This window comes from Saccoglossus kowalevskii, chromosome 3 (assembly GCF_978046115.1).
Source record: "Saccoglossus kowalevskii chromosome 3, keSacKowa6.1, whole genome shotgun sequence".
Taxonomy (NCBI): Eukaryota; Metazoa; Hemichordata; class Enteropneusta; family Harrimaniidae; genus Saccoglossus; species Saccoglossus kowalevskii.
The window spans coordinates 2,456,127-2,473,258 of NC_140643.1; the positions used below are offsets into that span (position 1 = coordinate 2,456,127).

Here is a 17,132-nt window from a genome sequence, read left to right on the forward strand (position 1 = left end):
TAATCTGGATTCTGGCCGTCTTGCCTTCAGCCTATCACAGCTTGTTTATTTTGACCTATCACAGCTTTGTTTACCTACCACAGCTTTGTTTTTTGCGGACCAATCAATGTCTTTTTGCACACATCCCCTAGCGTCCCTTGCTAATTGCTTTCTTTTGTGTGCCTTTGTCTTAGTCATTCATTTATTTAGCCACGCTTAGTGAGCATCGTTTTGTTTTCAATCAATTGCTTTTCCCACCACCGCCCCATTTCTTCCTCCCTATTCATTTTATTTTAGCTCTGCTGCTTCAGCACACTACACTGGGCTCTTGGACTCCATCCTACCCCCATTTCAGGGCTCGGCGGCCATCTCTTGGTCACCTCCCATCTATCTTGGCTTTGCAGCAGGATCTCCTTGACCCATCAAGGTCAAGAATTCGACCTACCTTGCGGGCGGGTCATGGCCTTGACCTCTGTAGTGTTACGTGACTGAAGGAGCCCCTTCCCATTTTTGTAGTTAGATTTTATATAAGTAGTTATTTTATTATATTGTGTTATTTTTATTATATTGTGTTCTGTGCTTCTGTATTTGATTAAGACTTGTATTTTACCATTGTTGTTTTTTTCTATTAAATGCAAACTGTTCCTCTCACAAGTGTGTGGCGTGTTACAAATATCATCATGGCATATGACAAACACTATACCTAAGTGAGATATTATTATTATCATGGCATATGACAAACACTATACCTAAGTGAGATATTATAATTATCATGGCATATGACAAACACTATACCTAAGTGAGATATTATTGTTATCATGGCATATGACGAACAATATACTAAAGTGAGAAATTATTATTATTATGGCATATGACAAACACTATATCAAGTGAGATATTATTATTATCATGGCTAATGACAAACACTATACCTAAGTGAGATATTATTATTATCATGGTATATGACAAACACAATACCTAAGTGAGATATTATTATTATCATGGCATATGACGTACACTATACCTAAGTGAGGAATTATTATTATTATGGCATATGACAAACACTATACCTAAGTGAGATAATATTATTTTTATGGCATATGACGGAGACTGTACCTAAGTGAGATATTATTATCATGGCATATGACGTACACTATACCTAAGTGAGGAATTATTATTATTATGGCATATGACAAACACTATACCTAAGTGAAATATTATTATCATCATGACAAACACTATACCCAAGTAAGATATTATTATTATTATTATGGCATATGACAAACACTATACCTAAGTGAGATATTATTATTATCATGGCATATGACAAACACTATACCTAAGTGAGATATTATTATTATCATGGCATATGACAAACACTATACCTAAGTGAGATATTATTATTATCATGGCATATGACAAACACTATACCTAAGTGAGATATTATTATTATCATGGCATATGACAAACACTATATCTAAGTGAGATATTATTATTATCATGGCATACGACAAAAACTATACCTAAGTGAGATATTATTATTATCATGGCATACGACAAAAACTATACCTAGATGAGATATTATTATTATCATGGCATACGACAAAAACTATACCTAAGTGAGATATTATTATTATCATGGCATACGACAAAAACTATACCTAGATGAGATATTATTATTATCATGGCATACGACAAAAACTATACCTAAGTGAGATATTATTATTATCATGGCATACGACAAAAACTATACCTAAGTGAGATATTATTATTATCATGGCATATGACAAACACTATACCTAAGTGAGATATTATTATTATCATGGCATACGACAAAAACTATACCTAAGTGAGATATTATTATTATCATGGCATATGACAAACACTATACCTAAGTGAGATATTATTATTATCATGGCATACGACAAAAACTATACCTAAGTGAGATTGTATTATTATCATCGCATATGACAAACACTATATCAAGTGAGATAATATTATTATCATGGCATATGACAAACACTATACCTAAGTGAGATATTTTTTATTATCATGGCATATGACAAACACTATACCTAAGTGAGATATTATTATTATCATGGCATACGACAAACACTATACCTAAGTGAGATATTATTATTATCATGGCATACGACAAACACTATACCTAAGTGAGATATTATTATTATTATCATGGCATATGACAAACACTATATCAAGTGAGATATTATTATTAGCATGGCATATGACGGACACTATACCTAAGTGAGATATTATTATTATCATGGCATATGACGGACACTATACCTAAGTGAGATATTATTATTATCATGGCATATGACGGACACAATACCCAAGTGAGATATTATTATTATCATGGCATATGACGAATATTATACCTAAGTGAGATTATAATATTATCATGGCATATGACAAACACTATTCCTAAGTGAGATAATATTATTACCATGGCATATGACAAACACTATACCTAAGTGTGATATTATTATCATCATGGCATATGACAAACACTGTACCTAAGTGAGATATTATTATTGTCATGGCATATGACAAACACTATACCTAAGTTAGATATTATAATTATCATGGCATATGACAAACACTATACCTAAGTGACATATTATTATTATCATGGCATATGACAAACACTATATCAAGTGAGATATTATTATTATCATGGCATATGACAAACACTATACCTCAGTGAGATTGTATTATTATCATGGCATATGACAAACACTATATCAAGTGAGATATTATTATTATCATGGCATATGACAAACACTATATCAAGTGAGATATTATTATTATTATTATTATTATTATTATTATGGCATATGACAAACACTATACCTAAGTGAGATATTATTATTATCATGACATATGACAAACACTATACCTAAGTGAGATATTAATATTATCATGGCATATGACAAAAACTATACCTAAGTGAGATATTATTTTTATGACATATGACAAAAACTATACACTAAGCGAGTAGCTCTATTATCATCGAATATGCTTTACTCTTGAAAATATGTACACCACGTTAAAATAAATGAAATATACAACATACGTCAATATCGATGCAAAGCAATTCCACACGCTCCACTGCTACAACTGTGGTCTCTCTCAGGGTACTTGTAAGTATAGCTTGTTCCTGTCCGTAAGATAAAATTACTAAATTACTATAACAACACTGTACATGCAATGTTATATTATTCATTTTGCGGGTGTAGTTTAATCCAACAACTATGCCTTATTTATTTATTTATTTATTTATTTATTTATTTATTTATTTATTTATTTATTTATTTATTTATTTATTTATTTATTTATTTATTTATTTATTTATTTATGCACAACAAACTACTTTAAACATTTTTGTGTGAAAATGACGCATCAGTTTATTTTGAACGACATATATCAGTAAAGTCATTGGAATGTTGGTGATATGTTGTCCTATTACAAGTATTAGTACAGACGCGACTTTTATTTTCACCTAAAATAGAGGTTTCGATATGAGCAATGTGAATACAGAACGATAGATGAATTTCTCATGAGAGGAGTTTTTGAATACATTTGCTGGGAAACTAACTTTCTATTCGTTTTAATTTATCAAAGTTTGGCTTGTACGATATGTTTACCGAATTGTATCGAGAATAATATTGAGTCGTGTTGAACTCAGTTAGAATGAGTGCATTGTGGGTAACAATATCTTAGATTGTTCGGTAACATAATTGTAATTTGATGGGATTGTTTTCAATAAATATTTTATTTGTCTTCTATAAAACAAACAAAACTAAATTTCACAAAGACACTCGAAAGACAAAGCAAAAACAAATATATGAGTGAATTAGCTAGTAAGAAGGATTAGCAATACACAGTCCATGTTCTGCATGTAATGCCTAAACCATCACTAGCATCAATCCAGTAGTGCGGATGTACTGTTGCCTATTTAGTAATGAGATCATTTGTTGATAGTAATTACTGTAATGAAATGAGCATATTTGGTTGACTGGCACTAAATATGCAATGGAAATCTAACATTTAGAGTCATTATATTAAATTTCAACGAAAGTATGCACGTCACTTAACAAATCACAAACGAGTTTGATCGAATTCGCTTCAGTCATCTCTTACAGACATTTCATGAAAGTAGGTAGCGCTTCAACAGTTTTACGTAAAAATCGACCGGTAGTCTGCCATGATGGATCGGTTCACAGACAACTGATGGTGCTTATTGCATTAGTAAACATAAACGCTGTTCCAAAACTTGAACAGACATTTGGTCATACCTATTCGATTTTACCTCTGCAAATCAGCTTCTCAGAGAGATATAGCAAGATATAGCAAATGTTTTGTCAAAAAGCCGCCAGTCGGCCACTTTTTCTCGTATCACAAATTAACATAATATTAATTATTGCCTGATGACAGACATAGTGTCTGTGTTTCTCCGTGTTCAGTGACATATTGGTGTTCGTACATAACCACTCTCATGTGTTTGAAACCCAAATAACCGAGCTTTGTGACAATTTCGGATACAACCATCAACCTCTTACCCAATCATATGTCTCCCCCATAAGACGATTTCCATGTCTCATCCAATTATACATACAATCTCATCCAATCAATTATGTAACCAATCAAATATAAACGGATGTAAAAAGTAGCAAATCATGCGTTATGATTGACCAAATATAACAATGTAATACTCTTCCCATCCGAATTAAGAATGTATATTTAATCGACCATTGTCATAAATCTGTTCAACTGTCAATAAGCTGTTGTCGCTTCTGTAACCTCTCATCGCCCAAAATCTTACTCCACATCCTTGTCATGCTTTAAACCACGTCACAGGCCAACGTTGAGTGTTGGTGAATATAGCCCGACAACTAAACTAGTAACATAAACTATAAACATATCACGTGACACTTTCAGACAGAGGTGATTGGATGCACTGTTGTGAAGAATGCTGTATAAATATTTATGAAGTGACAGAAAGTTATTCGTTGGGCATGTATTGTTGAACAATGAGAGTGTTACATGATTGATAGGTCATGTACATAAAATAATACAATGGTGTTATGTGAGGTATATAAAATAGTGCATCTTTGTTATGTGAGGTGAATAAAATAGGACATCTTAGTTTTGTGAGGTATATAAAATAGTGCATCTTAGTTATGTGAGGTAAATAAAATAGTGCATCTTAGTTATGTGAGGTAAATAAAATAGTGCATCTTATAGTTATGTGAGGTAAATAAAATAGTGTATCTTAGTTATGTGAGGTAAACAAAATAGTGCATCTTATTTATGTGAGGTAAATAAAATAGTGCATCTTATAGTTATGTGAGGTATATAAAATAGTGCATCTTAGTTATGTGAGGTAAATAAAACAGTGCATTTAGTGATGTTTGGAAATAAAATAGTGCATCCTAGTTATGTCAGGTAAATTAAATAGTGCATCTTAGTTTGTGTGGTAAATAAAATAGTGCATCTTAGTTATGTCAGGTAAATAAAATAGTGCATCTTATGTCAGGTAAATGAAATAGTGCATCTTAGTTATGTCAGATAAATAAAATATTGCATCTTAGTTATGTCAGGTAAATAAAATGTGTGCATCTTAGTTATGTGAGGTAAATAAAACAGTGCATTTAGTGATGTTTGGAAATAAAATAGTGCATCCTAGTTATGTCAGGTAAATTAAATAGTGCATCTTAGTTATGTGGGAGTAAATTAAATAGTTCATCTTAGTTTGTGTGGTGAATAAAATAGTGCATCTTAGTTATATCTGGTAAATAAAATAGTGCATCTTATGTCAGGTAAATGAAATAGTGCATCTTAGTTATGTCAGATAAATAAAATATTGCATCTTAGTTATGTCAGGTAAATAAAATGTGTGCATCTTAGTTACATGTATGTGAGGTAAATAAAACAGTGCATATTAGTTATATCAGGTAAATAAAATAGTGCATATTAGTTATGTGAGGTAAATAAAATAGTGCATTTCGTTATGTCAGGTAAATAAAATAGTGCATTTAGTTATGTCAGGTAAATAAAATAGTGCATCTTAAGTATGTCAGGTAAATAATATAGAACATCTTAGTTATGTCAGTTAAATAAAATAGTGCATCTTAGCTATGTTTGGAAATAAAATAGTGCATCTTAGTTACGTCAGGTAAATAAAATAGTGCATCTTAGTTATGTCAGATAAATAAAATAGTACATCTTAGTTATGTGAGATAAATAAAACAGTGCATATTAGTTATGTCAGGTAAATAAAATAGTGCATATTAGTTACGTCAGGTAAATAAAATAGTGCATTTAGATATGTCAGGTAAATAAAATAGTGCATCTTATGTCGGGTAAATAAAATAGTGCATCTTTGTTATGTCAGGTAAATAAAATAGTACATCTTAGTTATGTCAGGTAAATAAAATAGTGCATCTTAGCTATGTTTGGAAATAAAATAGTGCATCTTAGTTATGTCAGGTAAATAAAATAGTGCATCTTAGTTACGTGAGGTAAATAAAATAGTGTATCTTAGTTATGTCAGGTAAATAAAATAGTGCATCTTAGTTATGTGAGGGTAAATTAAATAGTTCATCTTAGTTATGTGTGGTGAATAAAATAATGCATCTTAGTTATGTGAGGTAAATAAAATACTGCATCGTAGTTATGTCAAGTAAATAAAATAGTGCATCTTAGTTATGTCAGGTAAATAAAATAGTGCATCTTAGTTATGTCAGGTAAATAAAATAGTGCATCTTATGTCAGGTAAATAAAATAGTGCATCTTAGTTATGTCAGGTAAATAAATTAGTGCATCCTGGTTATGTGGGGGTAAATTAATTAGTTCATCTTAGTTATGTGTGGTGAATAAAATAATGCATCTTAGTTATGTGAGGTAAATAAAATACTGCATCTTAGTTATGTCAAGTAAATAAAATAGTGCATCTTAGTTATGTCAGGTAAATAAAATAGTGCATCTTAGTTATGTCAGGTAAATAAAATAGTGCATCTTAGTTATGTCAGGTAAATAAAATAGTGCATCTTATGTCAGGTAAATAAAATAGTGCATCTTAGTTATGTCAGATAAATAAAATAGTACATCTTAGTTATGTGAGATAAATAAAACAGTGCATATTAGTTATGTCAGGTAAATAAAATAGTGCATATTAGTTACGTCAGGTAAATAAAATAGTGCATTTAGATATGTCAGGTAAATAAAATAGTGCATCTTATGTCGGGTAAATAAAATAGTGCATCTTTGTTATGTCAGGTAAATAAAATAGTACATCTTAGTTATGTCAGGTAAATAAAATAGTGCATCTTAGCTATGTTTGGAAATAAAATAGTGCATCTTAGTTATGTCAGGTAAATAAAATAGTGCATCTTAGTTACGTGAGGTAAATAAAATAGTGTATCTTAGTTATGTCAGGTAAATAAAATAGTGCATCTTAGTTATGTGAGGGTAAATTAAATAGTTCATCTTAGTTATGTGAGGTGAATAAAATTATGCATCTTAGTTATGTGAGGTAAATAAAATACTGCATCTTAGTTATGTCAAGTAAATAAAATAGTGCATCTTAGTTATGTCAGGTAAATAAAATAGTGCATCTTAGTTATGTCAGGTAAATAAAATAGTGCATCTTATGTCAGGTAAATAAAATAGTGCATCTTAGTTATGTCAGGTAAATAAATTAGTGCATCCTGGTTATGTGGGGGTAAATTAATTAGTTCATCTTAGTTATGTGTGGTGAATAAAATAGTGCATCTTAGTTATGTCGGGTGAATAAAATAGTGCATCTTAGTTATGTGAGGTAAATAAAATAGTGCATCTTAGTTATGTGAGGTAAATAAAATAGTGCATCTTAGTTATGTCAGGTAAATAAAATAGTGCATATTAGTTATGTCAGGTAAATAAAATAGTGCATATTAGTTAAGTCAGTTCAATAAAATAGTGCATTTAGATATGTTTGGAAATAAAATAGTGCATCTTAGTTATGTCAGGTAAATAAATTAGTGCATCTTAGTTATGTGGGGGTAAATTAAATAGTTCACCTTAGTTATGTGTGGTAAATAAAATAGTGCATCTTAGTTATGTGAAGTAAATAAAATAGTGCATCTTATGTCAGGTAAATAAAATAGTGCATTTAGTTCAGTCCGGTAAATAAAATAGTGCATCTTAGTTATGTGAGGTAAATAAAATAGTGCATCTTACTTATGTGAGGTAAATAAAATAGTGCATCTTAGTTATGTGAGGTAAATAAAATAGTGCATCTTAGTTATGTGAGGTAAATAAAATAGTGCATCTTACTTATGTGAGGTAAATAAAATAGTGCATATTAGTTATGTGAGATAAATAAAATAGTGAATCTTAGTTATGTGAGGTAAATAAAATAGTGCATCTTAGTTATGTGGGGTATATAAAATAGTGCATATTATTTATGTGAGGTAAATAAAATAGTGCATCTTAATTATGTCAAGTAAAAAAAATAGAGCACTCAGTAATGTTTGGAAATAAAATAGTGCATCTTAGTTATGTGAGGTAAATAAAATAGAGCATCTTAGTTATGTGTGGTAAATAAAATAGTGCACCTTTGTTATGTGAGGTAAATAAAATAGTGCATCTTAGTTATGTCAGGTAAATAATACAGTGCATCTTAGTTATGTCAGGTAAATAAAATAGTGCATCTTAGTTATGTCAGGTAAATAAAATAGTGCATCTTAGTTATGTCAGATAAATAAAATTTGTGCATCTTAGTTACATGTATGTGAGGTAAATAAAACAGTGCATATTAGTTATGTCAGATAAATAAAATAGTACATCTTAGTTATGTCAGGTAAATAAAATAGTGCATCTTAGTTATGTGAGGTAAATAAAATAGTGCATCTTAGTTATGTGAGGGTAAATTAAATAGTTCATCTTAGTTATGTGTGGTGAATAAAATAATGCATCTTAGTTATGTGAGGTAAATAAAATAATGCATCTTAGTTATGTCAAGTAAATAAAATAGTGCATCTTAGTTATGTCAGGTAAATAAAATAGTGCATCTTAGTTATGTCAGGTAAATAAAATAGTGCATCTTATGTCAGGTAAATAAAATAGTGCATCTTAGTTATGTCAGGTAAATAAATTAGTGCATCTTAGTTATGTGGGGGTAAATTAATTAGTTCATCTTAGTTATGTGTGGTGAATAAAATAGTGCATCTTAGTTATGTCGGGTGAATAAAATAGTGCATCTTAGTTATGTGAGGTAAATAAAATAGTGCATCTTAGTTATGTGAGGTAAATAAAATAGTGCATCTTATAGTTATGTGAGGTAAATAAAATAGTGCATCTTAGTTATGTCAGGTAAATAAAATAGTGCATATTAGTTATGTCAGGTAAATAAAATAGTGCATATTAGTTAAGTCAGTTCAATAAAATAGTGCATTTAGATATGTTTGGAAATAAAATAGTGCATCTTAGTTATGTCAGGTAAATAAATTAGTGCATCTTAGTTATGTGGGGGTAAATTAAATAGTTCACCTTAGCTATGTGTGGTAAATAAAATAGTGCATCTTAGTTATGTGAGGTAAATAAAATAGTGCATCTTACTTATGTGAGGTAAATAAAATAGTGCATCTTAGTTATGTGAGGTAAATAAAATAGTGCATCTTAGTTATGTGAGGTAAATAAAATAGTGCATCTTACTTATGTGAGGTAAATAAAATAGTGCATATTAGTTATGTGAGATAAATAAAATAGTGAATCTTAGTTATGTGAGGTAAATAAAATAGTGCATCTTAGTTATGTCAGGTAAATAGAATAGTGGATTTTAGTTATGTCAAGTAAAAAAAATAGAGCACTCAGTAATGTTTGGAAATAAAATAGTGCATCTTAGTTATGTCAGGTAAATAAAATAGTGCATCTTAGTTATGTGTGGTAAATAAAATAGTGCACCTTTGTTATGTGAGGTAAATAAAATAGTGCATCTTAGTTATGTCAGGTAAATAATACAGTGCATCTTAGTTATGTCAGGTAAATAAAATAGTGCATCTTAGTTATGTCAGGTAAATAAAATAGTGCATCTTAGTTATGTCAGATAAATAAAATATTGCATCTTAGTTATGTCAAGTAAACAAAATAGTGCATCTTATGTCAGGTAAATAAAATTTGTGCATCTTAGTTACATGTATGTGAGGTAAATAAAACAGTGCATATTAGTTATGTCAGATAAATAAAATAGTACATCTTAGTTATGTCAGGTAAATAAAATAGTGCATCTTAGTTATGTGAGGTAAATAAAATAGTGCATATTAGTTATGTGAGGTAAATAAAATAGTGCATCTTAGTTATGTCAGGTAAATAAAATAGTGCATATTAGTTATGTCAGGTAAATAAAATAGTGCATATTAGTTAAGTCAGTTCAAAAAAATAGTGCATTTAGATATGTTTGGAAATAAAATAGTGCATCTTAGTTATGTCAGGTAAATAAATTAGTGCATCTTAGTTATGTGGGGGTAAATTAAATAGTTCATCTTAGTTATGTGTGGTAAATAAAATAGTGCATCTTAGTTATGTCGGGTGAATAAAATAGTGCATCTTAGTTATGTGAGGTAAATAAAATAGTGCATCTTAGTTATGTGAGGTAAATAAAATAGTGCATATTAGTTATGTGAGGTAAATAAAATAGTGCATATTAGTTAAGTCAGTTCAATAAAATAGTGCATTTAGATATGTTTGGAAATAAAATAGTGCATCTTAGTTATGTCAGGTAAATAAATTAGTGCATCTTAGTTATGTGGGGGTAAATTAAATAGTTCATCTTAGTTATGTGTGGTAAATAAAATAGTGCATCTTAGTTATGTCGGGTGAATAAAATAGTGCATCTTAGTTATGTGAGGTAAATAAAATAGTGCATCTTAGTTATGTGAGGTAAATAAAATAGTGCATATTAGTTATGTCAGGTAAATAAAATAATGCATATTAGTTAAGTCAGTTCAATAAAATAGTGCATTTAGATATGTTTGGAAATAAAATAGTGCATCTTAGTTATGTCAGGTAAATAAATTAGTGCATCTTAGTTATGTGGGGGTAAATTAAATAGTTCACCTTAGTTATGTGTGGTAAATAAAATAGTGCATCTTAGTTATGTGAAGTAAATAAAATAGTGCATCTTATGTCAGGTAAATAAAATAGTGCATTTAGTTCAGTCCGGTAAATAAAATAGTGCATCTTAGTTATGTGAGGTAAATAAAATAGTGCATCTTACTTATGTGAGGTAAATAAAATAGTGCATCTTAGTTATGTGAGGTAAATAAAATAGTGCATCTTAGTTATGTGAGGTAAATAAAATAGTGCATCTTACTTATGTGAGGTAAATAAAATAGTGCATATTAGTTATGTGAGATAAATAAAATAGTGCATCTTAGTTATGTGAGGTAAATAAAATAGTGCATCTTAGTTATGTGGGGTATATAAAATAGTGCATATTAGTTATGTGAGATAAATAAAATAGTGCATCTTACTTATGTGAGGTAAATAAAATAGTGCATATTAGTTATGTGAGATAAATAAAATAGTGCATATTATTTATGTGAGGTAAATAAAATAGTGCATCTTAGTTATGTCAAGTAAAAAAAAATAGAGCACTCAGTTATGTTTGGAAATAAAATAGTGCATCTTAGTTATGTCAGGTAAATAAAATAGTGCATCTTAGTTATGTGTGGCAAATAAAATAGTGCACCTTTGTTATGTGAGGTAAATAAAATAGTGCATCTTAGTTATGTCAGGTAAATAATACAGTGCATCTTAGTTATGTGAGGTAAATAAAATAGTACATCTTATGTGAGGTAAATAAAATAGTGCATCTTAGTTATGTCAGGTAAATAAAATAGTGCATCTTAGTTATGTCAGATAAATAAAATATTGCATCTTAGTTATGTCAAGTAAACAAAATAGTGCATCTTATGTCAGGTAAATAAAATTTGTGCATCTTAGTTACATGTATGTGAGGTAAATGAAACAGTGCATATTAGTTATGTCAGATAAATAAAATAGTACATCTTAGTTATGTCAGGTAAATAAAATAGTGCATCTTAGTTATGTGAGGTAAATAAAATAGTGCATATTAGTTATGTGAGGTAAATAAAATAGTGCATCTTAGTTATGTCAGGTAAATAAAATAGTGCATATTAGTTATGTCAGGTAAATAAAATAGTGCATATTAGTTAAGTCAGTTCAATAAAATAGTGCATTTAGATATGTTTGGAAATAAAATAGTGCATCTTAGTTATGTCAGGTAAATAAATTAGTGCATCTTAGTTATGTGGGGGTAAATTAAATAGTTCATCTTAGTTATGTGTGGTAAATAAAATAGTGCATCTTAGTTATGTCGGGTGAATAAAATAGTGCATCTTAGTTATGTGAGGTAAATAAAATAGTGCATCTTAGTTATGTGAGGTAAATAAAATAGTGCATATTAGTTATGTCAGGTAAATAAAATAGTGCATATTAGTTAAGTCAGTTCAATAAAATAGTGCATTTAGATATGTTTGGAAATAAAATAGTGCATCTTAGTTATGTCAGGTAAATAAATTAGTGCATCTTAGTTATGTGGGGGTAAATTAAATAGTTCATCTTAGTTATGTGTGGTAAATAAAATAGTGCATCTTAGTTATGTCGGGTGAATAAAATAGTGCATCTTAGTTATGTGAGGTAAATAAAATAGTGCATCTTAGTTATGTGAGGTAAATAAAATAGTGCATATTAGTTATGTCAGGTAAATAAAATAATGCATATTAGTTAAGTCAGTTCAATAAAATAGTGCATTTAGATATGTTTGGAAATAAAATAGTGCATCTTAGTTATGTCAGGTAAATAAATTAGTGCATCTTAGTTATGTGGGGGTAAATTAAATAGTTCACCTTAGTTATGTGTGGTAAATAAAATAGTGCATCTTAGTTATGTGAAGTAAATAAAATAGTGCATCTTATGTCAGGTAAATAAAATAGTGCATTTAGTTCAGTCCGGTAAATAAAATAGTGCATCTTAGTTATGTGAGGTAAATAAAATAAGGCATCTTACTTATGTGAGGTAAATAAAATAGTGCATCTTAGTTATGTGAGGTAAATAAAATAGTGCATCTTAGTTATGTGAGGTAAATAAAATAGTGCATCTTACTTATGTGAGGTAAATAAAATAGTGCATATTAGTTATGTGAGATAAATAAAATAGTGCATCTTAGTTAGGTGAGGTAAATAAAATAGTGCATCTTAGTTATGTGGGGTATATAAAATAGTGCATATTAGTTATGTGAGATAAATAAAATAGTGCATCTTACTTATGTGAGGTAAATAAAATAGTGCATATTAGTTATGTGAGATAAATAAAATAGTGCATATTATTTATGTGAGGTAAATAAAATAGTGCATCTTAGTTATGTCAAGTAAAAAAAAATAGAGCACTCAGTTATGTTTGGAAATAAAATAGTGCATCTTAGTTATGTCAGGTAATTGAAATAGTGCATCTTAGTTATGTCAGGTAAATAAAATAGTGCATCTTATTTATATCAGGTAAATAAAATGGTATATCTTAGTTATATCAGGTTAATAAAATAGTGCATTTAGTTATGTCAGGTAAATAAAATAGTGCATTTAGTTATGTTTGGAAAAAAATAGTGCATCTTAGTTATGTCAGGTAAATAAAATAGTGCATTTAGTTATGTGAGGTAAATAAAATAGTAAATCTTAGTTATATCAGGTTAATAAAATAGTGCATCTTAGTTATGTAAGGTAAATAAAATAGTGCATCTTAGTTATTTCAGGTAAATAAAATCAAAGATCTTAGTTATGTCATGTAAATAAAATAGTGCATCTTAGTTATATCAGGTAAATAAAATAGTCAATCTTAGTTATGTGAGGTAAATAAAATGATGCATATTAGTTATGTGAGGTAAATAAAATAGTGCATCTTAGTTATGTCAAGTAAACAAAATAGTGCATTCAGTTATGTTTGGAAATAAAATAGAGCATCTTAGTTATATCAGGTTAATAAAATTGTGCATCTTAGTTTTATCAGGTAAATAAAACAGTGCATTTACTTATGTTTGGAAATAAAATAGTGCCTCTTAGTTATGTCAGGTAAATAAAATAGTGCATTTAGTTATGTTTGGAAATAAAATAGTGCATTAAGTTATGTCAGGTAAATAAAATGGTGCATTTAGTTTACTTATGTGAGGTAAATAAAATAGTGCATCTTAGTTATATCAGGTAAATAAAATAGTGCATTTAGTTAAGAGAGGTAAATAAAATAGTGCATTTAGTTATGTTTGGAAATAAAATAGTGCATTAAGTTATGTCAGGTAAATAAAATGGTGCATTTAGTTTACTTATGTGAGGTAAATAAAATAGTGCATCTTAGTTATGTCAGGTAAATAAAATAGTGAATCTTACTTATGTCAGGTAAATAAAATAGAGCATCTTATTTATATCAGGTAAATAAAATGGTACATCTTAGTTATATTAGGTTAATAAAATTGTGCATCTTAGTTATGATTGGATACAAAATAATGCATCTCAGTTATGTCGGGTGAATAAAATAGTGCATCTTAGTTATATCTTTAAATAAAATAGTGCATTTAGTTATGTCAGGTAAATAAAATAGTGCACCTTAGTTATGTGAGGTAAGTAAAATAGTGCATCTTAGTTATGTGTGGGAAATAAAATAGTGCATCTTAGTTATGTCAAGTAAAAAAAAATAGAGCACTCAGTTATGTTTTGAAATAAAATAGTGCATCTTAGTTATGTCAGGTAAATAAAATAGTGCATCTTAGTTATGTGTGGCAAATAAAATAGTGCACCTTTGTTATGTGAGGTAAATAAAATAGTGCATCTTAGTTATGTCAGGTAAATAATACAGTGCATCTTAGTTATGTGAGGTAAATAAAATAGTACATCTTATGTCAGGTAAATAAAATAGTGCATCTTAGTTATGTCAGGTAAATAAAATAGTGCATCTTAGTTATGTCAGATAAATAAAATATTGCATCTTAGTTATGTCAAGTAAACAAAATAGTGCATCTTATGTCAGGTAAATAAAATTTGTGCATCTTAGTTACATGTATGTGAGGTAAATGAAACAGTGCATATTAGTTATGTCAGATAAATAAAATAGTACATCTTAGTTATGTCAGGTAAATAAAATAGTGCATCTTAGCTATGTTTGGAAATAAAATAGTGCATCTTAGTTATGTCAGGTAAATAAAATAGTGCATTTAGTTATGTCAGAAAAATAAAATAGTACATCTTAGTTATGTCAGGTAAATAAAATAGTGCATCTTAGCTATGTTTGGAAATAAAATAGTGCATCTTAGTTATGTCAGGTAAATAAAATAGTGCATTTAGTTATGTCAGGTAAATAAAATAGTGCATTTAGTTATGTTTGGAAATAAAATAGTGCATCTTAGTTATGTCAGGTAATTGAAATAGTGCATCTTAGTTATGTCAGGTAAATAAAATAGTGCATCTTATTTATATCAGGTAAATAAAATGGTATATCTTAGTTATATCAGGTTAATAAAATAGTGCATTTAGTTATGTCAGGTAAATAAAATAGTGCATTTAGTTATGTTTGGAAAAAAATAGTGCATCTTAGTTATGTCAGGTAAATAAAATAGTGCATTTAGTTATGTGAGGTAAATAAAATAGTAAATCTTAGTTATATCAGGTTAATAAAATAGTGCATCTTAGTTATGTAAGGTAAATAAAATAGTGCATCTTAGTTATTTCAGGTAAATAAAATCAAAGATCTTAGTTATGTCATGTAAATAAAATAGTGCATCTTAGTTATATCAGGTAAATAAAATAGTCAATCTTAGTTATGTGAGGTAAATAAAATGATGCATATTAGTTATGTGAGGTAAATAAAATAGTGCATCTTAGTTATGTCAAGTAAACAAAATAGTGCATTCAGTTATGTTTGGAAATAAAATAGAGCATCTTAGTTATATCAGGTTAATAAAATTGTGCATCTTAGTTTTATCAGGTAAATAAAACAGTGCATTTACTTATGTTTGGAAATAAAATAGTGCCTCTTAGTTATGTCAGGTAAATAAAATAGTGCATTTAGTTATGTTTGGAAATAAAATAGTGCATTAAGTTATGTCAGGTAAATAAAATGGTGCATTTAGTTTACTTATGTGAGGTAAATAAAATAGTGCATCTTAGTTATATCAGGTAAATAAAATAGTGCATTTAGTTAAGAGAGGTAAATAAAATAGTGCATTTAGTTATGTTTGGAAATAAAATAGTGCATTAAGTTATGTCAGGTAAATAAAATGGTGCATTTAGTTTACTTATGTGAGGTAAATAAAATAGTGCATCTTAGTTATGTCAGGTAAATAAAATAGTGAATCTTACTTATGTCAGGTAAATAAAATAGAGCATCTTATTTATATCAGGTAAATAAAATGGTACATCTTAGTTATATTAGGTTAATAAAATTGTGCATCTTAGTTATGATTGGATACAAAATAATGCATCTCAGTTATGTCGGGTGAATAAAATAGTGCATCTTAGTTATATCTTTAAATAAAATAGTGCATTTAGTTATGTCAGGTAAATAAAATAGTGCACCTTAGTTATGTGAGGTAAGTAAAATAGTGCATCTTAGTTATGTGTGGGAAATAAAATAGTAAATCTTAGTTATATCTTTAAATAAAATAGTGCATTTAGTTATGTCAGGTAAATAAAATAGTGCATCTTAGTTATGTCAGATAAATAAAATATTGCATCTTAGTTATGTCAAGTAAACAAAATAGTGCATCTTATGTCAGGTAAATAAAATTTGTGCATCGTAGTTACATGTATGTAAGGTAAATAAAACAGTGCATATCAGTTATATCAGGTAAATAAAATAGTGCATATTAGTTATGTGAGGTAAATAAAATAGTGCATTTAGTTATGTCAGGTAAATAAAATAGTGCAATTAGTTATGTCAGGTAAATAAAATAGTGCATCGTAGGTATGTCAGGTAAATAATATACAACATCTTAGTTATGTCAGTTAAATAAAATAGTGCATCTTAGCTATGTTTGAAAATAAAATAGTGCATCTTAGTTACGTCAGGTAAATAAAATAGTGCAT

At 28.6% G+C, this 17,132-nt stretch overlaps 1 protein-coding gene across 2 annotated transcripts in view; it reads right to left on the reverse strand.

The window, feature by feature from the left end:
• Positions 1-17,132, reverse strand: part of LOC102801624 (cyclic nucleotide-binding domain-containing protein 2-like) — a 222,325-nt gene that overhangs the window by 156,219 nt on the left and 48,974 nt on the right. For both annotated transcript variants that reach the window (XM_085496687.1, XM_085496689.1), the window contains one exon: positions 3,077-3,160. In XM_085496687.1, the coding sequence (XP_085352813.1) occupies positions 3,077-3,160 (84 nt within the window). The remainder of the gene's footprint in view (positions 1-3,076; positions 3,161-17,132) is intronic.